The sequence below is a fragment of the Bombina bombina genome, chromosome 3 (assembly GCF_027579735.1).
Source record: "Bombina bombina isolate aBomBom1 chromosome 3, aBomBom1.pri, whole genome shotgun sequence".
Lineage (NCBI taxonomy): Eukaryota > Metazoa > Chordata > Amphibia > Anura > Bombinatoridae > Bombina > Bombina bombina.
In genome coordinates, this window is record NC_069501.1 from 615152250 (window position 1) to 615178146 (window position 25897).

The 25897-nt window shown below is 38.4% G+C and overlaps 1 protein-coding gene across 1 annotated transcript in view; it reads left to right on the forward strand.

Moving 5' to 3' along the window:
- The window catches only part of TINAGL1 (tubulointerstitial nephritis antigen like 1), a 138059-nt gene that overhangs the window by 31271 nt on the left and 80891 nt on the right, over positions 1 to 25897 (forward strand). Inside the window, exons 2-4 of the mRNA XM_053707228.1 lie at positions 473 to 796; positions 2276 to 2339; positions 23595 to 23687. Coding sequence (XP_053563203.1) covers positions 490 to 796; positions 2276 to 2339; positions 23595 to 23687 — 464 coding nt within the window. The 5' untranslated portion in view covers positions 473 to 489. The remainder of the gene's footprint in view (positions 1 to 472; positions 797 to 2275; positions 2340 to 23594; positions 23688 to 25897) is intronic.

A 25897-nucleotide genomic window follows, 5' to 3' on the forward strand; every position in this document is an offset into this window, starting at 1 on the left:
AGATTTTGTTTTCAAATAAAAGATTGGTGATGTTTGTAGTGACCAAAGTGAAATGTGTAGGAGGATGAGTTCCTAGGAACACCATTTATCCATTTACCAATAATTTACATGGGCTATATAAATATTTGAAAATAATAAATAATCATCTCACAAATATCTACTATTCACTTTCAGTGGAATGTTTGCCTTTCGGTGTCTTAGATTTTCATATTGATGTGTTTTGGCAGAGTGTTAACATAATCCACTGTCCATTCATATTCAAGGGATATAGTACTCTGAGGTTCTGCAACATTTTTCCACCTTGCTCATTTGACTTCTGCTCCAAAAGCATTTGCAGATATGACTGAAAGCATCTCAATAAAAGGTTAATATGATGTTCATAAAGGGGTACAGTCAATCCTCATGTATACTCAATAAGTACAGCCTATGCCATCTGATCTCACTATATACTCACTAGGACTTCTTTTTACAGAAAAACCTCATAGCGAGATGAAGCTCCTGCTATTGCTTACCTTGGTGGCCTTCTCAGTGGAGATGAGACATGTCTCTTCCCATAAATCTCGCACTCGACGAGAGTTGTCCCCCGGACTTCATACTCAAGGAATCCGAGATGCAAGTGGCTCATACTGTCAGAGGCATGATGCTTGTTGCCCTGGAAGGAAAGATGACTGCACAGTACCCTATTTGGACACCATTTGTTATTGTGATATATTCTGTAACCGGACAGTGTCTGATTGTTGTCCTGACTTTTGGAGTTTCTGTCTTGGAATTGATCCACCAATTCCTATCCAGAAAGGTATGTGGACTAGGACACTAGGCTGTAAGGGAAGGGATATGATTGATGAAAGGAACTTATCTGCTGCTTTGTTCTCTGAGTATTAGAGCTTACTCCAGAGAACTAATGGCTCATAAGATTAGAGGGACACTAAGGTTTACTGGTCAGACTGTGTTAAAATAAAAAATAAGATAAGCATTAGGGGCCAATTTATCATATGCCGGATGGACATGATTTGCTGCAGCGAATCATGTCCGGCCGGAATCGCTAAATGCAGACAGCATACGCTGTCAGCATTTAACATTGCACAAGCATTTCTGGTGAAATGCTTGTGTAATGCCACCCCCTGCACATTCACGGCCACAAACAGGGTGTCAATGATCGGGATGATTGTGGTCCGCCACCTCAGAGGTTGCAGACGAGTTAAGAATCTACCCCTTAGAGTGCAATGCTGACAATGCTCATAAATGCAACACAGTTTGATTTGGGTGCAGCGAGATACAAAACAAGCCAGTATTGGAGTGCTATTTAATATAGTACTATATTTAAAGAGACATGGTATCCTTTGTTGAAGGTAAGCCAAGGACAAGAGGCATAAATGTGCAGCCACCAATCAGCAGCTAGCTCCCAGTAGTCTAGTACTGCTGCAAAACCTACCTAGGTATGCTTTTTAGCAAAATATACCAAAAGAACAAAGCAAATTTGATAATAGAAGTAAATTGGAAAGTTGTTTAAAAGTGCATGCCCTATCTGAATCACTAAATCACTGTCCCTTTAAATGCTCATATAGTTCAGTACAGTAGTGAGGTTTAACTGGATAAAGGTTTGCACTGGAGTACAGACTGATATAGATCTACATTACAATGGAGTCTAATACAGATGTTGGGATACATTTTGGCATCTATCCATGGCCTTCTTTCACTAAGAATATAGAGATCCTTGTAAGTCATGTTTACTGAACAATAAAACATCTACTACCAAGGGTATCTTATAGTTTATTTTATAAAGACAAACTTTGTAATAATGACAGTAGTATGCTGCTACACATGGCAATGAGATAAGGTATTCACACTATTCCATCTATGTCTGTTGGTTTAATCGTTCAGACTGATGAGTTATCTACAACAGTGTTTCTCAACCGCGATCCTCAAGTACCCCCAACAGGCCAGGTTTTCATTATAGCGGAGCCAGTGCACAGGTGAAGTAATACACTGATCAGTAACCATGGTTAATAACCTGCTCTCGTCCATCAGCTGATTATTTCACCTGTGCTCTGGTTCCGATATAATAAAAACCTTGAGGACCGCGGTTGAGAAACCATGATTTACAACAGAAATAAATACACTTGTAGCAATGAGCTATTATTTTTCGAATAATATAAAATTATTTGCTTATCTCACTAAAGATTCCACTCTATTTTAGTAAACCTAAATCAACGTTATTATACTTCAGTTGTCTCATTTAAATGCTGATTGAGCTTTGATTTCTAATCCTTTCCAGCTTGTGTCAGAAATGGACAGTACTTTCCAAAGGGAGCCACCTACAAAGAAAACTGCAACCTATGGTAAGTGCTCTCAGACCTGTCACCTTTGCCCATGTTGCTGTCACAGCCATCATAAAAATAGCTAAGTATTTTCTAGAATATTTTCCTCTCTCAGAAGGGACTCAGTTCTCATACTGTCAGGAAGTTGGCAGCCTGTCCCAGGAAGCATCACACGAGAAGAATGTCCTTTCTGTTGTAGCTGGAAGCTGAAAGAACACAAAATATTTACCCTGTACATAATCGCTGAGCTCCTCCTTCTTACTTCATGGTGCATAGGAGGATAACGAGTACCTCAGTCACACATACATTCACGCTACTCTATTTGGTAATATTCTGCTCTGAAACAAGATTATCCATTTTCATAAGATTTGCACATCTGTTAAAGGGATAAAAAAAAAAAACAGTTAGAGAAAAAAACAGAAACTCATCTCCTTTAAATCAAGACCTGCCAGTGTGCCAAATCCTAAGATATACAAAATCACTATATATAGTTACACAGCTTCAATAAGATTAATAAATAAGGGCAATAGCTGGTTGGGGACAGCATCGTCATAGCAGTGTTCTATGTATTGTCTTTAGAGTCCATTACCGTTTAAGTTATTCGTTCTAAGTATAGTACTTTAAAGGGACCCAAAACACCTTGTAATTACAAGACCTTTCAAGTCTTTCAATAAATTAACATATTAGTAAAGTGTAAAGATTTTTTGAATACATTAAAATCTTGTTTGCTGCAATTATTTTTTAGTGGCAAAGCTCTCCCTACCACTAGCCTTATTTGGGAAAGCCAATCCGGACTTTTCAACAAAAGATACCAAAAGAAGAAAGAGAATGTTAATAAAAGTAAATTTAGAAAGTTGTTGAACATTGTATGCTCATGAAAGAAAAAAACATAATTTATGTAAGAACTTACCTGATTAATTAATTTCTTTCATATTGGGTCCATGAGCTAGTGACGTATGGGATATACATTCCTACCAGGAGGGGCAAAGTTTCCCAAACCTCAAAATGCCTATAACTACACCCCTCACCACACCCACACCACACCCACAATTCAGTTTAATGAATAGTCAAGTAGTGGGGTGAAAAAATAAGGAGTAAAAAAGAATACAACAAGAGGAACTGGAAATAAAATAGTGCTTTTTATACAAAAATCATAACCACCTTAAAAAGGGTGGGCCTCATGAACTCTTGCCAATATGAAAGAAATTAATTTATCAGGTAAGTTCTTAAATAAATTATGTTTTCTTTCATGTAATTGGCAAGAGTCCATGAGCTAGTGACGTATGGGATAGCAATACCCAAGATGTGGGAGACCACAGAAGAGTCACTAGAAAGGGAGGAATAAAATAAAAACAGCTATTTCCGCTGAAAAAAATAAATCCACAAAAAAAAAAGTCTTTTTCATAAATTTCAAGAAAAAAACTTAAATCATAAGCAGAAGAATCAAACTGAGACAGCTGCCTGAAGAACGTTTCTACCAAAGACTGCTTCAGAAGAAGCAAATACATCAAAATGGTAAAATTTAGTAAATGTATGCAAAGAAGACCAAGTTGCTGCTTTACAAATCTGATTAACCAAAGCTTCATTCTTAAAAGCCCAAGAAGTGGCGACTGATCTAGTAGAATGAACTGTAATTCTCTGAGCAGAGACCGTCCCGCCTCTAGATAAGCCTTGTGAATCAAAAGCTTTAACCAAGATGCCAAAGAAATGGCAGAGGCTTTCTGACCTTTCCGAGGACCAGAAAAAACAACAAATAAACTAGAAGTCTTCCTGAAATCTTTAGTAGCTTCGACATAAAATTTCAAAGCTCTTATAACATCCAAAGAATCTTTCAAGAGTATTCTTAGGATTAGGACACAAGGAAGGAACAAAAATTTCCCTACTAATGTTGTTATAATTCATAACCTTAGGAAGAAATTTAAACAAAGTCCGCAAAACAGCCTTATCCTCATGGAAAATCAGAAAAGGAGACTCACAAGAAAGAGCAGACAATTCAGAAACTCTTCTAGCTGAAGAGATAGCCAAAAGAAACAACACTTACCAAAAAAGTAGTTTAATATCCAAGAATGCATAGGCTCAAAAGAAGGAGCCTGCAAAGCATTCAAAACCAAATTAAGACTCCAAGGAGGAGAGATTGATTTAACAACAGACTTAATACGAACCAAAGCCTGAACAAAACAGTGAATATCAGGAAGTTTAGCAATCTTTCTATGAAATAAAACAGAAAGAGCAGAGATTTGTCCCTTTAAGGTACTTGCAGACAAATCTTTATCTAAACCATCCTGAAGAAACTGTAAAATTCTAGGAGTCCTAAAAGATTGCCAAGAGAATTTATGAGAAAAACACCATGAAATATAGGTTTTCCAAACCCGATAATAAATCTTCCTTGAAACAGACTTATGAGCTTGTAGCATAGTATTAATCACTGAGTCAGAGAAACCTCTATTACTAAGTACTAAGTGTTCAATTACCATACCTTCAAATTTAGCGATTTGAGATACTGATGGAAAAACGGCCCTTGAGACAGAAGGTCTGGCCTTAAAGGAAGTGGCCAAGGTTAACAACTGGACAGCCAGACAAGATCTGCATACCAAAACCTGTGAGGCCATGCTGGTGCTATCAGAAACACATGCGATTGTTCCAATATGATCTTGGAGATCACCCTTGGAAGAAGAACTAGAGGCGGAAAAATGTAAGCAGGCTGGTAAAACCAAGGAACTGCTAATGCCTCCACCATCTCGCCTGAGGATCCCCGGACCTGGAAAGGTACCTGGGAAGCTTCTTGTTTAGATGGGCAGCCATCAGATCTATTTCAGGGAGACCCCACATCTGTACAATCTGACAAAATACATCCGAATGGAGAGATCATTCCCCTGGATGTAAAGACTGACGACTAAGATAATCCGCTTCCCAATTGTCTACACCTGGGATATGTATCACAGAAATTAGACAGGAGTTGGATTCCGTCCAAGAAAGTATCCGAGATACTTCTTTCATCGCTAAAGGACTGTGAGTCCCCCCTTGATGATTGATATATGCCACAGTTGTGATATTGTCTGTCTGAAAATTAATGAATGATTCTCTCTTTAATAGAGGCCAAGCCTGAAGAGCCCTGAAAATAGCACAGAGTTCGAAAATATTGATTGTAACCTCGCCTCTTTGAGGATTCCAAACTCCTTGTGCTGTCAGAGACCCCCAGACAGCTCCCCAACCTGTGAGACTTGCATCTGTTGAAACCACAGTTCAGGAAGGATGAACAATAGAGACCCCTTGAAGAATCTGATGATGGTCCAACCACCAGGACAGAGAGAGTTGAATGTTGGGATTTAAGTATATCAACTGTGATATCCAAGTATAATCCCTGCATCATTAATTCAGCATGCAAAGCTGCATAGGTCTCATATGAAAACGAGCAATGAGGGTCGTTTCCGATGCTGCAGTCATGAGACCTAAAACTTCCATGCACATAGCCACTGAAGGGAATGATTGAGACTGAAGGTTTCGACAGGCAGAAACCAATTTCATTCATCTCTTGTCTGTTAAAGACAGAGTCATGGACACTGAATCTATCTGGAAATCTAAAAAGGTGACCCTTGTCTGAGAAATCAAGGAACTCTTTGGTAAATTGATCCTCAAACCATGTCTTTGAAGAAACAACACAAGTTGATTCGTGTGAGATTCTGCTAAATGAAAAGATTGAGCCAGTACCAAGATATTGTCCAAATAAGGAAACACCACAATACCCTGCTCTCTGATTACAGATAGAAGGGCACCGAAAACTTCGAAAAGATTCTTGGAGCATTTTCTAGGTGAAATGGAAGAGCAAGAAATTGGTAATGCTTGCCTAGAAAAGAAAATCTCAGAAACCGATAGTGGTCTGGATGAATCGGAATGTGAATATACGCATCCTTTAACTTTAAGTCTATTGTGGACATGTAATGACCTTGCTGAACAAAAGGCAGAATAGTCCTTATAGTCACCATCTTGAAAGTTGGGACCCTTACAAATTGATTCAAAAACTGATCCAGAACTGGTCTGAAAATGTTTTCCTTTTTCGGGACAATTAATAGATTTGAATAAAAACCCAGACCCTGTTCCAGAATTGGAACTGGTACAACTACTCCTGAAAGCTCTAGATCTGAAACACACTTCATAAAGGCCTGAACTTTCATAGGATTTGTTGGTATGTGAGAGAGAAAAAATCTTCTCACAGGAGGTCTTATTCTGAAACCTATTCGATACCCCTAAAAGACAATATTCTGAATCCAATGATTCTGAATGGAACCTGCCCAAACGTCTTGAAATAATTTCAGTCTGCCCCCCACCAGCAGAACTGGATTGAGGGCCGCACCTTCATGCAGTCTTGGTAGGCTGGATTTGGTTTCTTATAAGGTTTGGATTTATTCCAACTCGAGGGTGGCTTCCAATTTGAGCCAGAGTCCTTAGGGGAAGGAGTGGTTTTCTGTTCTCTATTCTGACAAAAGGAACAAAACCGATTAGAAGCTTTAAATTTGCCCTTAGACTTTTTATCTTGAGGCAAAAAAACTCCCTTCCCCCAGTAATAGTGGAAATAATAGAATCCAACTGGGAACCAAATAAATTATTACCCTGGAATGATAGAGATAGTAACCTAGATTTAGAAACCATGTCAGCATTCCATAATTTGAGCCATAAAGCTCTTCTAGCTAAGATAGCCAAAGACACAGATTTAACATTAATCTTGAAGATATCAAAAATAGCATCACAGATAAAATGATTAGCATGTTGAAGCAAATGAACAATGCTATGCAAATCAGAGTCTTTTTCCCGTTGTGCTAAGCTATCCTACCAAAAAGTTGATGCAGCTGCAACATCAGCCATAGAAATGGCAGGTCTGAGAATATAGCCAGAATGCAGATAAGTTTTCCTTAGATAAGATTCAATTTTCCTATCTAAAGCATCCTTAAAATAAGTACTATCTTCCATAGGAATAGTAGTACGTTTAACAAGAGTAGAAATAGCCCCATCAACCTTAGGGACTTTTTCCCAAAACTCTTAATTTAGCCACTGGCAAAGGATGCAACCTTTTAAACCTTGAAGAAGGAACAAAAGAAGTACCAGGCTTAGACCATTCCTTAGCAATCACATCTGAAATAGCATCAGGAACAGGAAAATCCTCAGGATTAGTCACAGGAGGTTTATAGACAGAATTTAAACGTTTACTGGATTTATTATCAAGAGGACCAGACTCCTCAATATCCAAAGTTAACAACACTTCTTTTAATAAAGAACGAATATACTCAATCTTAAAAAGATAAGATGATTTATCAGTGTCAATGTCTGAAGAAGGATCTTCTGAGTCAGAGAGATCCTCATCAGAGGAGGATATATCAGTATGTTGCCGGTCATTACAAAATTCATCAGTATTATGAGAAGTTTTAAAAGACCTTTTACGTTTATTTGAAGACGGTATAGCAGCCATAGCCTTCTCTATCGCATCAGCAATATAATTTTTCATATCAACAGGGATATCATGTACTTTAGATGTTGAAGGAACAACAGATACTGTACTAGCACTATCAACCTTTTCTGCATGTAAAATCTTATCATGACAAGTGTTACATACTACAGCTGGAGATATAATCTCCACTAGTTTACAACAGATACACTTAGCTTTGGTAGAACTGTGTTCAGGCAGCATGGTTCCTACAGCAGCTTCTGAGACAGGATCAGATTGAGACATCTTGTAATGTAAAAGAAAAAATAACATTTAAACAAAAATATCTTATTTCCACATATAGCAGTTTCAGGAATGGGGAAAAATGCAAATGCTAAAATTGGCAAAAAAAGCAAATAGCATAGTCCTCTGAGCATAAAGAAGGCAAGGAGCATATACGAAGTTAGGTAAACTAACTTTTTTGGCGCTAAGTATGACGCGCGATGCAAAAGGAAGGTGAGAATTTTTTTGCCGCCAACAAACATCTGGAAAAGACGCAACTCGCATTATAACAAACTCAATTCCACGCCAAACAGCCTAGCGTCAACTAAGACGCAGGAAATGATGAACTTGCGTCATTACAGACGCACATTCGTGCCAAAAAAAATAAACAATAAATAACAGCATTTTGCGCCCTCGCGAGCCTAATTTGCCAGCAAGTATTTTTTAAAAAAAAACAAGCCAGTTTGAAAAAAAGACTATACCCCAGGTAAGACATCCTAAAACATGATTCCCATAATGAAACTGCCAGACTGCAAAGGGAAATACACATAGACCTGACTCATGGCAAATATAAGTAAAATACATATATTTAAAACTGTATACATAAAGCGCCAAACCATAGCTTAGAGCAGGGGTGTCCAAACTTTGCTCTCCAGAGGTTTTGGAACTACATTTCCCATGATGCTCAGCCAGCATTTTATCTAGCTGAGCATCATGGGAAATGTAGTTCCAAAACCTCTGGAGAGCAAAGTTTGGACACCCCTGGCTTAGAGTGTCTTAAATAATGATACATACTTACCGAAAGACACCCATTGTGGGTGTGGTGAGGGATCTATTTATAGTTATTTTGAGGTTTGGGAAATTTTGCCCCTCCTGGTAGGATTGTATATCCCATACGTCACTAGCTCATGGACTCTTGCCAATTACATGAAAGAAAATAGGGTTTCATGTCAATTTATTAAGCTGATTAAGGGTTGCATGAAGCCAGTATAAAAAGTAAGTGTCTGATCCCTCTTTCAGAAGTTATATTCAGTTCCAAACTGCAGATTAAAGATATTAAACATCATCTCATATACTGTATGTGGTTCATATACAGAAAAAGTGTGTCTCGTGTGTCCCTTTGGAATACAAGTAACTGTGAGACACTTCATGTTGTTTTGTTTAAAATCTGACATAAGCTCACTCACAATTTGAAGTCCACAGAGAACACTTTGGAAGCCTCTGCTCCCAAAAGGAAAAATAAATTCCAGTCATTGATTTCCCCTAAAGAACTGACTATATCAGTCATGTGCAATGTTATTTGAGATTTTATGATATCACTGGGGATTTTTCCATAATTGAAGCTAATGGAAATGCAATTTCATGAGAGGTGAACTATGTTGATATACAGTAAATTCCAAGTATGTTGTTTTTTTCTCTCAGCTGTACTTTTTCTGTTATGAGGATGATCAGTGAAAGCATAGGTTCCCATACTGATGATTCAGCTTAACTTAGATTCTCTGCTCATAGCCTTAAAAGGAATCCACATCCCTGATAGAAAGGCCAAGGAATTGCAACTAATCCCTAAACCATGCCATGGAAAATGTCTGCATGCAGCCTCAGACTGTTATATTTTATTCACACAGATCTACAGTCTGGCATGATATGTATGCATATTAAAGAGATATGTGTTACACTGCTACACATACACCATACAAGCAGACAAGCTTTACAATATGTGCAAACAGATATTCTATGCACACAAACATACTGCTGTAATATACTGTAGCATGGATGTACGCTGCTCTGTATGTAGGTATACATGTTGCCTAGCAACAAATACATATCTATAGCCTGCAATGGAATGCATGCAAATGCCACTCTGCATTATGTCACAAAATAGTACTGTTTTTCATTTCATGTTGCTCATCAATTAACATTATATACATGTCTATATATAGATTTTTATTATCATTTATTTGAAGAACCCCAACATGGGGCTTTGGAAACTGCTAGTAACATGAACATTCTCCATAGACTTTAATGTAGATAGATTTTTTACCAACAGTTTCTATTACAGTGACCATGCTTGTGTTTTTTTTACAGAATAGACTTGTTCTGATCCATATTCTTTTTGTTATCCAAATATACAGCAGGTCCACAAAAGACCAGATACTTGGGACATAGAAACTGCCATCCCAAACATGTGCTGGACCGTATAAGGGAGTTGCAGCTGAATTTCTGTAGTTCAGTTGTTTGCTATCCTGACATACTTCTGAAATACTTAATTCTGTCTTTATATGCCTGTGACATTCTAAGGATTCCAGTAATGTAAACATGAAGAATTAGAGGGTATACAGGCAATATGTTAGAACTTGCATCACTGGTTTATATAAAACTATTCAAGTGGTTAATGCTCAAATAAAGCTTCTGTCAAAAATATGAGGGCAGTTCATAGCTTGAATGTAATATATTTTAAGTGCAGTATCCACCAGATATCCTCATAATTGTCTAATAACCTATCACCCCCTGTTTACAGTTGTTTTGTTAAATAATCATCTATTAGATTTATATTAATTTGTCATAAATTTCCCAAAAATACTGTCAGTTAAAATGTCTGAGTTGTGAGTTCCAATCCAATAAGATTTGTTCATTATCTATAACCTTCCACCCAACTGCAAAGTTATTGGCTATAAATTATGAACATAAAACTTCTTATCTTTATGATAGAAGATTTAAATAAACTCTACATACCTTGGGTACTTATATATAATAAAACCCTGAAAAATAACTTGCATATCAACTTTACCTTTAAACAATTTTCACCAGGGATTTAAATGATCTAAAATTCTATTTTGCAAAGTAGTTACGATATATAGAACATTGATGTGATCAAATGACTTATTGGATGATTTATCTAACTAGTTTTAGGAGTAGAGTTGCCACCTCTGCAATGTTTTCCTGTACAGTTATGAGTTTTACATGTTGCAGGGTGCACAGAATAAACATTCATTGCAACCCTGGGAAGCACTATTCATATTAAAGGGATATTAAACCCACATTTTTCTTTCATGGTTCAGATAGAGCATGCAATTTTAAGCAACTTTCTAATTTACTCCTATTAACACATTTTCTTCGTTCTCTTGCTATATATTTGAAAAGCAGTAACGTAAAACTTAGGAGCTGGCCTATTTTAGGTTCAGCACCCTGGATACCACTTGCTTATTGGTAACTACATTTAGCCACCAATCAGCAAGAGCTACCCAGGTGCTGAATAAAAAATGGACTTGTCTTTACAGTCCTGCTTTTCAAATAAAGATAGCAAGAGAATGAAGAAAAATTGACAACAGGAGTAAATTAAAATATTGCTTAAAATTGCATGCTCTATCTGTATCATTAAAGAAAAAAAAATGGGTTTAGTGTCCCTTAAGCTCTCTATTATGGATCAAGCAACAAGATATCCAATCATAATGTCAGGATAACTTTGTAGACATTCAAAATAGTGAACGCGAATGCTGACCTTGCTTGCAAAGCCAAAACATTTAGAATGTATTAATTAGAATATCAGCATAGTCATGTTAAGATTCTGATAGAACACCATGGTGATTGCATGATCTTAGTAATAATTAAGGATGTGCAGTGCTATTAATTATACTGATGTTTTATTACCACTTTGGTGCATGATCATGAAGTACAATGCATTAGAGATGTCCAATATACATGTTTAGATGTGAAAATGTAATGTTGGTAGAAGTGTTTTAAAGTGTTGATCTTTGATGATCTGGGGGCCTATTTAAGAACGTGCGAGCGGACATGATCCGATATAGCGGATCATGTCCGCTGCACATCGATAAATGCCAACAGCATACGCTCTCGGCATTTATCATTGCACCAGCAGTTCTTGTGAACTGCTGCTGCAATGCTGCCCCCTGCATTGGCCGCTAGCAGGGGGTATCAATCAACCCGATCGTATTCGATTAGGTTTATTTCAGGCGATGTCTATCCGCCGTCTTTAGACTGCTGCTTCATAACTTGTGTTTCTGGCGAGCCTGAAAGCTCACCAGAAACACAGGGCATCAAGCTCCATACGGAGCTTGATAAATATGCCCCATAGTTTCAGTTAGACGCCACCATACAGGGTTCAGTGTTGCAGTGTGATAAGCAAGTTCATTAGGGATGATGTAATTGGCTGGAAAAATATATTCAGTGATCACATGTACCAGTCATGAAAAAAGTTATTTACATATAATTTCAGGTAAAAATAAATAAATAATAATAATTAAAAAGAGCAGTACACTAAACACATATCCAGCATGGTTATGTAATGCCATTGCTGCATACCTCCCAACATTTCAAAATTCACCCACCCCCCCGGCAAAAATTTGAAATGTGGTGGGCAGGAGCAGGGGCGGGGCTTAAAAAAATCATAAGGCCAAAGTAATATAAATAAATTCTAAATAAAGTAATATATTTTAATACTCTTGGGCAGCAAATCAAACACAAGCTCAAACCACTGGTATAGCTATGTGAGCTCTGTATTTAATTAACCTTTGCAGAGACAGTGCTAAATATTTTTATCTTAATTGGACATTTAATAATAAATTCTTTAAAACTACTCTCTGCATTCCCCATTAATATTCTAGATTCTGGCCTTTAAAGTTAGCAAAAATGCACAGTAACACACTACATAGCATACACTTACATATGCACATACACACACACTACATAGCATACACTTATACATGCAGATACACACACACTACATAGCATACACTTACACATGCAGATGCACACACACTACATTGCATACACTTACACATGCAGATGCACACACACTACATTGCATACACTTACACATGCAGACGCACACTACGTATCATACACTTATACAGGCATATACACACACACACTACATAGCTTACACTAATACATACAGATACACACTACACAACATACACCTATACATGCAGATACACACACACACTTACACATACAGACACACACACACACACACTACACAGCATACACTTATACATGTAGATACACACACACACACTTATACATACAGATACACACACACTACACAGCATACACTTATACATGCAGATACACACACACACACTTATACATACAGATACACACACACTACACAGCATACACTTATAAATGCAGATACACACACACACACTTATACATACAGATACACACACACTACACAGCATACACTTATACATGCAGAGGCACACACACTACATAGCTTACACTTATACATGCATATACACACACACACACTACATAGCATACACTTATACATACAGATACACACACACACTAAAGTATATACAAAAGAAGAAAAAAGAATACACAAATAGCACTCCTAGGTCAGATAATAAAGAATCTGCATAACTATCGCGAACTATTCACTAAGGAATAGATAGATTGAGGACAAGACTAGTTGAACTATTAAAATATAACTTTTATTGGGGTCAAAATAAAATAGGATGATAACTTAAAAACACACTTGGGTACCGACTGTAGTACAATTGTGCATATATAGTGAAATTACCTATTATATACATTAAATATACCAATCCTAGTTGATATAATACTGTTTTGAGGAAAGAAAGAATAACTGTGTCCAGTAGTCTATAATATAAAAGATCCCAATGAGATTGTAGGTGTGATTAATGCTAGTAAGTACAATAGTTAAAAGTATCAGTCTGGTATATGAGATCCTACTAAATAAAATACTAGTGGGACTGTGTATTTCTCCAAATTTAAATTAAAAGGGCTTTTTGCGGGGCATTGCCCCAAAGTAATCAGCTCTTTTACCTGTAAAAAAAGTACAATACCCCCCCAACATTACAACCCACCACCCACACACCCAACCCTACTCTAAAACCCACCCAATCCCCCCTTAATAAAACCTAACACTAACCCCTTGAAGATCACCCTACCTTGAGATGTCTTCACCCAGCCGGGCCGAAGTCCTCCAAGAAGCCGGGCAGAAGTGGTCCTCCAGACGGGCAGAAGTCTTCATCCGATCCGGGCAGAAGAGGTCCTCCAGAGGGGCAGAAGTCTTCATCCAGATGGCATCTTCTATCTTCATCCATCCAGAGCAGAGCGGGTCCATCTTCAATCCAGCCGACGCGGAGCATCCTCTTCCAACGAAGTCCAACCGAAGAATGAAGGTTCCTTTAAATGATGTCATCCAAGATGATATCCCTTCAATTCCAATTGGCTGATAGAATTCTATCAGCCAATCGGAAATAGGGTAGGAAAAATCCTATTGGCTGATGCAATCAGCCAATAGAATTGAGCTCGCATTCTATTGGCTGATTGAAATAGCCAATAGAATGCGAGCTCAATCCTATTGGCTGATTGCATCAGCCAATAGGATTGAACTTCAATTCTATTGGCTGATTGCATCAGCCAATAGGATTTTTCCTACCTTAATTCCAATTGGCTGATAGAATTCTATCAGCCAATCGGAATTGAAGGGACGCCATCTTGGATGACGTCATTTAAAGGAACCTTCATTCTTCGGTTGGACTTCGTTGGAAGAGGATGCTCTGCATCGGCAGGATTGAAGATGGACCCGCTCCGCTCCGGATGGATGAAGATAGAAGATGCCGCATGGATGAAGACTTCTGCCCCTCTGGAGGACCTCTTCTGCCCGGATCGGATGAAGACTTCTGCCCGTCTGGAGGACCACTTCTGCCCGACTTCTTGGAGGACTTCGACCCGACTGGGTGAAGATGTCTCAAGGTAGGGTGATCTTCAAGGGGTTAGTGTTAGTTTTTATTAAGGGGGGATTGGATGAGTTTTAGAGTAGGGTTGGGTGTGTGGGTGATGGGTTTTAATGTTGGGTGGGTTTTGTACTTTTTTTTTACAGGTAAAAGTGCTGATTACTTTGGTGCAATGCCCCGCAAAAAGCACTTTTAAGGGCTATTTGTAATTTAGTATAGGGTAGGGCTTTTTATTATTTGGGGGGCCTTTTTATTTTATTAGGGGGATTAGATTAGGTGTAATTAGTTTAAAAAAATTGTAATTATTTTTATTTTTTTTGTAATTTAGTGGGGGTTTTTTGTACTTTAGTTTATTTTATTTAATTGTAATTAGTTTAATTTAATTTAGTTAATTAATTTATTTATAGTGTAGTGTTAGGTGTAATTGTAACTTAGGTTAGGTTTTATTTTACAGGTACTTTTGTATTTATTTTAGCTAGGTAGTTATTAAATAGTTAATAACTATTTAATAACTATTCTACCTAGTTAAAACAAATACAAACTTGCCTGTAAAATAAAAATAAACCCTAAGCTAGATACAATGTAACTATTAGTTATATTGTAGCTAGCTTAGGGTTTATTTAACAGGTAAATATTTAGTTTTAAATAGGAATAATTTATTTAATTGTAGTAATTTTATTTAGATTATTTTAAATTATATTTAAATTAGGGGGTGTTAGGGTTAGGGTTAGACTTAGGTTTAGTGGTTAATACCTTTATTATAGTGGCAGCGACGTTGGGGGCGGCAGATTAGGGGTTAAACAGTGTAGGTAGGTTACGGTGACATTGGGGTCGGCAGATTAGGGGTTAATAAATATAATGTAGATGTCGACGATGTTGGGGGCAGCAGATTAGGGATTCATAGGTATAATGTAGGTGTCGGCGGTGTCCGGAGCGGCAGACTAGGGGTTAATAAGATTATGCCAGTGGTGACGATGTCGGGCGGCAGATTAGGGGTTAATAAGTGTAATATTAGGGGTGTTTAGACTCGGGGTTCATGTTAGGGTGTTAGGTGTAGACAGAAAATGTATTTCCCCATAGGAATCGATGGGGCTGCGTTAGGAGCTGAACGCTGCTTTTTTGCAGGTGTTAGGTTTTTTTTCAGCCGGCTGAGCCCCATTGTTTCCTATGGGGAAATCGTGCACGAGCGCTTTTAGCCAGCTCACCGCTACCGTAAGCAGCTCTGGTATTGAGGTAAGATGTGGAGCTAAATTTTGCTCAATGCTCACTTTTCTGAGGCTAACGCCGGCTTGCAGAAAACTCGTAATACCAGCGCTGTCTTAAGTGAGCGGTGAGAAAAAAAGAAGCGTTAGCACCACACACCATTAGCGACAAAAACTCGTAATCTAGCCGATAGTTAATGTCAGCTTCACATCAGCAGCTTACTTCTGGTGATTGGTAGGTACCCACATATGCTGACCCTGATTGGCTCACTAACTTGTATTCTGTCCAGGACCAGTAGTGCTTTGCTGTTCCAAAGCTGACTTTAACCATGTGTTTATTTCCTTTGCAGAATGGAGGTAAAACACATTGTTTTATCTGAGTAATAGAGAAAACATATGTGTGTTGTAGGAGAGTGTGTGTGGTGTGTGTGTCTGTGTAGGAAAGTGTGTATTTGATGTGTGTGTTGTATGAGAGTGTGTGTTAAATTACAATGTTGTGGTATGTGTATGTATGTTATATGAGTGTGTGTTGTATGAGTGTGTATGTGTGTGTATGTTATGAGTGTGTGTGTTATATGAGTGTGTGTTGTATAAGAGTGTGTGGTGTGTTGTATGAGAGTGTGTGTGTGTGTTGTATGAGAGTGTGTGGTATGTGTGTGTATGTTATATGAGTCTGTGTGTTATAAGAGAGTGTGTGGTGTGTTGTATGAGAGTGTGTGTTGTATAAGAGTGTGTGGTGTGTTGTGTGTGTATGTTATATGAGTGTGTGTTTTATATGAAAGCGTGTGTTGTATAAGAGTGTGTGGTGTGTTGTATGAGAGTGTGTGTATTGTATGAGAGTGTGTGGTATGTGTGTGTATGTTATATGAGTGTGTGTGTTATATGAGAGTGTGTGTGTGTTGTATAAGTGTGTGTGGTGTGTTGTATGAGAGTGTGTGTGTGTGTGTTGTATGAGAGTGTGTGGTATGTGTGTGTGTGTTATATGAGAGTGTATGGTGTGTTGTATAAGAGTGTATGGTGTGTTGTATGAGAGTGTGTGTGTTGTATGAGAGTGTGTGGTATGTGTGTGTATGTTATATGAGTGTGGGTGTTATATGAGAGTGTGTGTGTGTTGTATGAGAGTGTGTGTGTGTGTGTGTTGTATGAAAGTGTGTGGTATGTGTGTGTATGTTATATGAGTGTGGGTGTTATATGAGAGTGTGTGTGTGTGTGTTGTATGAGAGTGTGTGTATGTGTATTACCCTTTACAACACTTTCAAGTTTGTCTACAATTAGGAATAAAGAACACACATTTAGTCACAAAAATTGCAGCTATCTTGTATATTACTTCAGAAATTTTCCAATCAAGCATAAAAAGGTTTGCTAAGGTACGTTATTATGGCACTGAGCCTTGGGAATTTTTTTTGAATAACCCTGCATTAGAGTATTTTATTATTGAATTTTGAACAATAGTTTTATTCATTTCTCCATACGGGTCAAGCTCCAGGCAAACACCGGCCTATTTTAGCAGAAGGGTGGGAGACCGGGTAATGCTATGTTGCCCATAAAGTGCTTGGGGTGCCACTGATAGTGGTCATATCCAACCACCAGCTATAAATCTACACAAAAGAAAAACCCAGTGGCTCACACCGTAGTGTTTCTTTTAAAAACTAAAATACATTATTACAAAATATGGAAAGGTTTAAATGGATGGAAATTTAATGAAGAGGTTAAATGAGCACATTGTGCCTAAATAAAAACTATATAATAAAATTTGAGCAAAGGCACTGGGAATTTTGCCAATTTCTTTTTTTTGTCTGGTGGCTCTACCCATTTCCTACATAAAACAAGACATTGTAGTAGTAGAATAGAGGACAAAAGTCAATTGACATGTGAGCTATCTGAAGCAATAGAAAAGTAGCTTTCTGATGTATTGGCAACAAAATATGTTTTTTTTTAAAGAAATGAATCTCAAAAGAACACTGAGACATAGAAAAATTACTTAAAATTACGTCGGGACTGGCGACAAATAAAGTGTCTCTTTCCTGTGAAAATAGCATTGTGTGAAATTGGCGCACACCCATAGTAAGTTTAAGAATTTAGTGCATTTAAATGACTGATTTCCTAAATTTGGGCATCCGTAGTATGACTCACAAGTAATTACAGCAAAAAAGTGTACTATAGAATTTTGAGAAAATAAATATTTCTATTTAAGCAAAGCACACAATCCAAACCTTTAAAGGAATTTAAAAAAAACCTTCTTCAAACTACGTTTTGATCTGACCCCCAAGAATGGATTGCCCTGAAGAATTATATATATATATATATATATATATATACAGTATCCCACAAAAGTGAGTACACCCCTAACATTTTTGTAAATATGTTATTATATCTTTTCATGTGACAATACTGAAGAAATTACACTTTGCTACAATGTAAAGCAGTGAGTGTACAACCTGTATAACACTGTACATTTGTTGTCCCCTCAAAATAACTCACACTCAGCCATTAATGATTAAACCGTTGGCAACAAAAGTGAGTACACCCCTAAGTGGAAATGTCCAAATTGGGCCCAAACCCCAAAGTGTCAATATTTTGTGTGGCCACCATTATTTTCCAGCACTGCCTTAACCCTCTTGGGCATGGAGTTCACCAGAGCTTCACAGGTTGCCACTGGAGTCCTCTTCCACTCCTCCATGCCGACATCACGGAGCTGGTGGAGGTTAGATTCCTTGCGCTTCCCCACCTTCCATTTGAGGATGCCCCACAGATGCTCAATAAGGTTTAGGTCTGGAGACATGCTTGGCCAGTCCATCCCCTTTACCCTCAGCTTCTTTAGCAAGGCAGTGGACGTCTTGGAGGTGTGTTTGGGGTCATTATCATGTTGGAATACTGCCCTGTGGCCCAGTCTTCGAAGGGAGGGGATCATGCTCTGCTTCAGTATGTCACAGTACATGTTGGCATTCATGGTTCCCTGAATGAACTGTAGCTCCCCAGTGCCAGCAGCACTCATTTGGGCCCAGACTATAACACTCCCACTACCATGCTTGACTGTAGGCAAGACACACTTGTCTTTGTACTCCTCACCTGGTTGCCGCCACACACACTTGACACCATCTGAACCAAATAAGTTTATATTGGTCTAATCGGACCACAGGACATGGTTCCAGTAATCTATGTCCTTAGTCTGATTGTCTTTAGCAAACTGCGGGCTTTCTTGTGCATCATCTTTAGAAGAGGCTTCCTTCTGGGATGACAGCCATGCAGACTAATTTGATGCAGTATGCGGCATATGGTCTGAGCACTGACAGGCTGACCCCCCACCCCTTCAACCTCTGCAGCAATGCTGGCAGCACTCATATGTCTATTTCCCAAAGACAACCTCTGGATATGACGCTGAGCATGTGCACTCAACTTCTTTGGTCGAACATGGCGAGGCCTGTTCTAAATGGAATCTATCCTGTGAAAACACTGTATGGTCTTGCCCACCATGCTGCAGCTCAGTTTCAGTTTCTTGGCAATCTTCTTATAGTCTATTCCATCTTTATGTAGAGCAACAATTCTTTTTTTCAGATCCTCAGAGAGTTCTTTGCCATGAGGTGCCATGTTGATCTTCCAGTGACCAGTATGAGAGATTGTGAGAGCGATAACACCACATTTAACACACCTACTCCCCATTCACACCTGAGACATTGTAACACTAAAAAGTCACATGACACCGGAGAGGGAAAATGGCTAATTGGGCCCAATTTGGACATTTCCACTTAGGAGTGTACTCACTTTTGTTGCCAACGGTTTAGACATTAATGACTGTGTGTTGAGTTATTTTGAGGGGACAGCAAATTTACACTGTTATACAGGCTGTACACACTAATATATATATATATATATATATATATATATATATATATATATATATATATATATATATATATATATATATATATATATACATATGTGTGTGTGTGTGTATATATATATATATATATATATATATATATAAACAACACTCTTTTACAAAATCAATGTATAGTCTTAATAGTAATCGTTTTTAAGCATAACCCAAGATAGAAGGGGGAAGTCAAAGGACACTAGACACCTTGTTATTACAAGATATGTATTATGTTTTGGTATAGAATAACCTATCAGCCAAGTCTAAATATTTCTAAACAAATTAACATTGATTTTGCTGCAGCTATTTTTCAATAGCAAAACTCCACCCACTAATTGCTTTATTTATAGGGGTAATCTGGGCTTCAGTCTGCAGAAAAGAAGGTTAGCCACAGTAATCATGTTGTTATCTGCACCAGGAGGCCCATTTATCAAGCTCCGTATGGAGCTTGAAGGGCAGTGTTTCTGGCGAGTCTTCAGACTCACCAGAAACAGCAGTTATGAAGTAGCGGTCTAAAGACCGCTGCTCCATAACCTGTCCGCCTGCTCTGATGAGGCGGACGGGAATCGCCGGAATTCAACCTGATCGAATACGATAGGGTTGATTGACACCCCCTGCTGGCGGCCGATTGGCCGCAAATCAGCAGAGGGCGGCGTTGCACCAGCAGCTCTTGTGAACTGCTGGTGCAATGCTGAATACGGAGAGCGTATTGCTCTCCGCATTCAGCGAGGTCTTGCAGACCTGATCCGCACTGTTGGATCAGGTCCGCAAGACCTTTCATAATTTGGCCTCTCGAAGTCAATTAGGGGCATATATGTAGCAGGGTTAACTTTCAGAAGTTAACATGTGCATTTCCAGTTCTGAAAATGTGAAAATATAAAAAATTTAGGGCTAAATTACATAAAAAGGGGGCAAAATTAATAATGATAATATATTGCAAAGGTGTTTTACAATGCATAGCTAAACATGCTATATTAAAGTCTGAAGGTGTTAACTGTCCCTTTAAAGGGGTACCAACATTAGAGCAGCAAAGCAGTAAAAGAATAACTGCAACACAACTGCTGTTTTTTAAAATGTAAGTTTAAACTTAAAGGATCACTAAACACTGTAGAATAGCATAACAATAAATGCATAATAAAAAGTTTTACTTTAAAATGAGTAGTATTTTATTTTTCTGACAGATTTAAAAGTTAGTTACATTTGCATCATGTGACAGCCATCAGCCAATCCCAAAATGCATATACATATATCCTGTAAATCTTGCACATGCTCAGTTGGATCTGGTGCCTCAGAAAGTGTGCATATAAAAACATTGTGCACATAAGGATAATGGAAGTGAAATGGAAAGTTTTTTTTAAAACTGTGTGCTCTATCTGAATCATGAAAGTTTAATTTTGACTTGACTGTCCCTTTAAAGGCAAGTGGTTTTAACTTTTAAATTTATATCTCCTATTTCGCTTTAATCAGTCTTCCAGAGTGTAATAAAAAAGTTTGATCTTCGATTTTTAAAGTTGCATATTTGTGAAACCAATCATTACAAAAAGAGGTCAGGGTTAAAGATGCTCAACACACAGGAAGAAACTCCAGAGTGTTTCAGTAACAGTATATATAATATTGTGAAAATTTGCTGTCATGTGATGCCATGATAAATATTTTACATGAGATCAGAACAAGATTATACATATTGTGATACGGAAGTAGCCATTTCTTCCTAAGATATGGAGAGTCCACGACGTCATTCAATTACTAGTGGGAATATCACTCCTGGCCAGCAGGAGGAGGCAAAGAGTACCACAGCAAAGCTGTTAAGTGTCACTCCCCTACCCATAATCCCCAGTCATTCTCTTTGCCTCTGTCAATGGAGGAGGTGAAGTTTGATGTCTGAAGAAATGAATTCCTTTTTTGGGTACTTTTCCCTGCAAGCAAAGATTTGGGTTCCACATCAATTGAGTCCACATCAATCTCTTCAGTAGAGTAGTGCTGGCTTTTAAGCAGTTAGGAAGTTGTGAGGTAGTCCTTGCTTTGTTTCCTAACACATTGCTGCCCATGGTACAGAAAGCCAGAGTTGGTTACTCTGTTCTTTATTTTTCTACAGGTCTCTGTAAGGAGTATTTGTCCTTTCACGCCTTGTGAGCTGTGTTCCTGCCGAACAGCTAGACTGCAGGTAAGTGCTTTTGTCTTCTAGGTCTTGGAGACTTGCACTTCAGAAGAATATGTCATATGCAGTAGATGGGGACATTTTTAAAATTCTTTATACAGGATTTTCTTTGGCAGTGGGCAGGCACATTATGTATGTTGAGACTAAGGGGCATATTTATCAAGCTCTGGATGGAGCTTGATGCCCCATGTTTCTGGCAAGCCTTCAGGCTCGCCAGAAACACGAGTTATGAAGCAGCGGTCTAAAGACCACTGCTCTTTATCCTGTCCACCTGCTCTGAGGCAGCGGACAGACATCGCCGGAAATTAACCCAATCGAATACGATCTGGTTGATTGACACCCTCTGCTAGCAGCCGCGAATCTGCAGGGGGCGGCGTTGCACCAGCAGTTCAGAAGAACTGCTGGTGCAATGATAAATGCAGACAGCGTATGCTGTTTGCAGTATGATTCGCCTTACCTTATCTTTTATGTGGATAATGTGGTTCTTCGTGCTAAATTGGGGTTTCTTCTTAAAGTGGTTTCAGGTAGAAATATTAATCAGGAAATTGTTGTTCCTTCTCTCTGTCCCAATCCTTCTTCTCATAAAGAACATCTGTTGCACAACTTGGATGCTGTGCGTGTTCTAAAATTCTACTTACAGGCGACTAAGGATTTTCGCCAGTCTTCTGCCCTGTTTGTTTCTCAGGAAAGCGTAAGGGTCAGAAGGCTACTTCTACTTCTCTTTCCCTCTAGTTGAGAAGTATGATTTGTTTTGCTTATGAGACTCCTGGACATGAATGAGCTGAGATGAAGCTTCTGTGGAACAGCTTTGCAAGGCTGCAACTTTGTCCTCTCTGCATACTTTTTCCAAATTTGGTACTTTTGCTTTGGCTGAGGCCTCTTTTGGGATAAAGGTTCTTCAAGTGGTGGTGCCTTCTGTTTAGGTCTGCCTGTCTTGTTCTCCCTCCGTGTTCATTCTGTGTCCTCTAGCTTGGGTATTGGTTCCCACTAGTAATTGAATGACATTGTGGACTCTCCATATCTTAGGAAAGAAAACAAAATTTATGCTTAACTGATAAATTTCTTTCTTTCCGGATATGGAGAGTCCACGACCCCACCCTTTATTTATTAAGATGGTTATTTTTTACTAAACCTCAGGCACCTCTTCACCTTTGTGTTATTCTTTTTCCATTTCCCTTCGGTCGAATGACTGGGGATTATGGGTAGGGGAGTGACACTTAACAGCTTTGTTTTGGTGCTCTTTGCCTCCTCCTGCTGGCCAGGAGTGATATTCCAACTAGTAATTGAATGACGTTGTGGACTCTCCATATCCGGAAAGAAATTTATCAGGTAAGCATAAATTTTGTTTTTACAATTTTAAAATAAGGTAATATGACATGTACCTTTGACCTTATAAATAGCCATTACATTGTTACATGTATATTTGCACTAACAGCTTTAATTAATATAACTGTGTTTTCATTATAAATGTTTAAAGACTTTTTGCTAGGAAGAAAATAATTGAATGATAACATATATTGGAGATTAGACAGCATATAGTAATAAAACATATTTAGACTGTTGTACATTGTTTCCACAATAAAACCCATGTGTCACCAATCTTTTTTTCTTTGCAGCACATGCGCCAATGAAGGCAAATGGCATTGCGAGCAAAATCCTTGCCTCATTAACGCAAATGCTATTGAGGCTGTGAACAGAGGGAATTATGGGTAAGTAGAGGAAGCTTTTACAGAAATAGCAGAACAATTGTCAAGAGATCTTTACACACTGAACTTAGGCCACAAGGCATGTCATGAGGGGTAGCAGAGACAGGGGACTTGCTCTAAAGTCTAAATATATGCAGTCTGTAAGATGTTTACATGCCAACACACTCAATATAGTTCACTGGTTTTCAAACAGGTGAACAATCAGCTAATTAGTAACCATGGTTATTTTACCTGCTCTCATCCAAGGTTATCCAGAAAAACCTGGCCTGTTGGGGAGGCCTGAGGACAGACTTGAAAACCAGTAAATAGTTTCTTTCATAATTCACATACAGCTAGATTACGAGTTTTGAGCGCTATAGGGATTTTAACGACCGCCATAAAAGCAGCGTTATTTCACCTCCCTATATCGCTGCTATTACAAGTTTTAAAAAAAGCAGGCTTGTGCGTGCGATATGGTTGCGTTGAGCTCCATACCGCACGAAAATCAAGCGCTGCTTTGACGTGCTCGTGCACGATTTCCCCATAGACATCAATGGGGAGAGCCGGCAAAAAACAAAGCCTAACACCTGCGATCGCGGAATGAAAAGCTCCGTAACGCAGCCCCATTGATGTCTATGGGGAAAGAAAAAGTTAAGTTTAAACCTAACACCCTAACATAAACCCTGAGTCTAAACATCCCTAATCTGCTGCCCCCGACATCGCCGCCACCTACATACAGTTATTAACCCCTAATCTGCCACCCCTGACATCGCCGCCACCTACATACAGTTATTAACCCCTAATCTGCCATCCTGACATCGCCGCCACCTACATATAGTTATTAACCCTTAATCTGCCACCCCCAACATCGCCGCCACCTACATAAAACTATTAACCCCTAATCTGCCACTTCCGATGTCACCCCCACTATACTAAAGTTATTAACCCCTAAACCTCTGGCCTCCAACATCACTACCACTAAATAAATCCATTAACCCCTAACCCTAACGTAACCCTAAGCCTAACACCCCCTAACTTTAACATAAAATACAGCTAAACTAAAGTTACAATTATTAACTAAATAATACCTATTTTAAACTAAATATTTTAAACTAAATACAAACGTACCTGTACAATAAAACCTAAGTTAGCTACAATATAACTAATAGTTATATTGTAGCTATCTTAGGTTTTATTTTTATTTCACAGGTAAGTTTGTATTTATTTTAACTAGGTAGACTAGTTAGTAAATAGTTATTAACTATTTACTAACTTCCTAGTTAAAATAAATACAAACTTACCTGTCAAATAAAACCCTGCCTTACACTAAAACCTAACATTACAAAAAACTATAAACATTAAAATTACTAAAAATAAAAATAACTAAATTACATAAAGAAACAAACACTAAATTACAAAAGTAAGAAACAAATTATTAAAAATAAAAAAAGAATTACACCTAATCTAATAGCCCTATCAAAATATAAAAGCCCCCCTAAAATAAAAAAAAACAACCTAGCCTACAATGAACTACCAATGGCCCTTAAAATGGCCTTTTGTGGGGCATTGCCTCAAATAAATTAGCTCTTTTACCTGTAAGAAAAATACAAACACCCCCCAACAGTAAAACCCAACACCCCCACAACTAACCCCCCAAATAATCTAAATAAACTAAGCTCCTCATTGCCCTGAAAAGGGCATTTAGCTCTTTTACATGCCCAGACCCTAATTTAAAAATAAAACCCACCCAAAAAACCCTTAAAAAAACCTAACACTAACCCCTGACGATCCACTTACAGTTCTTGAATTCCCGCTTGAAGGATCCATCCAGCCGGCGAAGTCCTCATCCATGCGGCAAGAAGTCTTCATCCAGGCGGCCTCTTCTATCTTCATCCATCCAGCGAAGTCCTCATACAGGCGGCATCTTCTATCTTCATCCATCCGGTGTGGAGCGGATGCATCCTGAAGACATCCGGCGCGGAGAATGCTCTTCATACGGTCGCCACCGTAAACTGGAACTTCAATGCAAGTGATGCCATCCAAGATGGCGTCCCTTGCATTCCTATTGGCTGAAAGGTTTCAATCAGCCAATAGGATGAGAGCTGCTCTAATTGAAAAAGTAATTTTTTAAAAGTGCGGTACTGACGTTGCATGACTGGCTAAAAGCTGTGCGGTACATCTATACCTACAAGACTTGTAATAGCAGCGTTAGGGAAAGTTAAGCGTTATGGGCC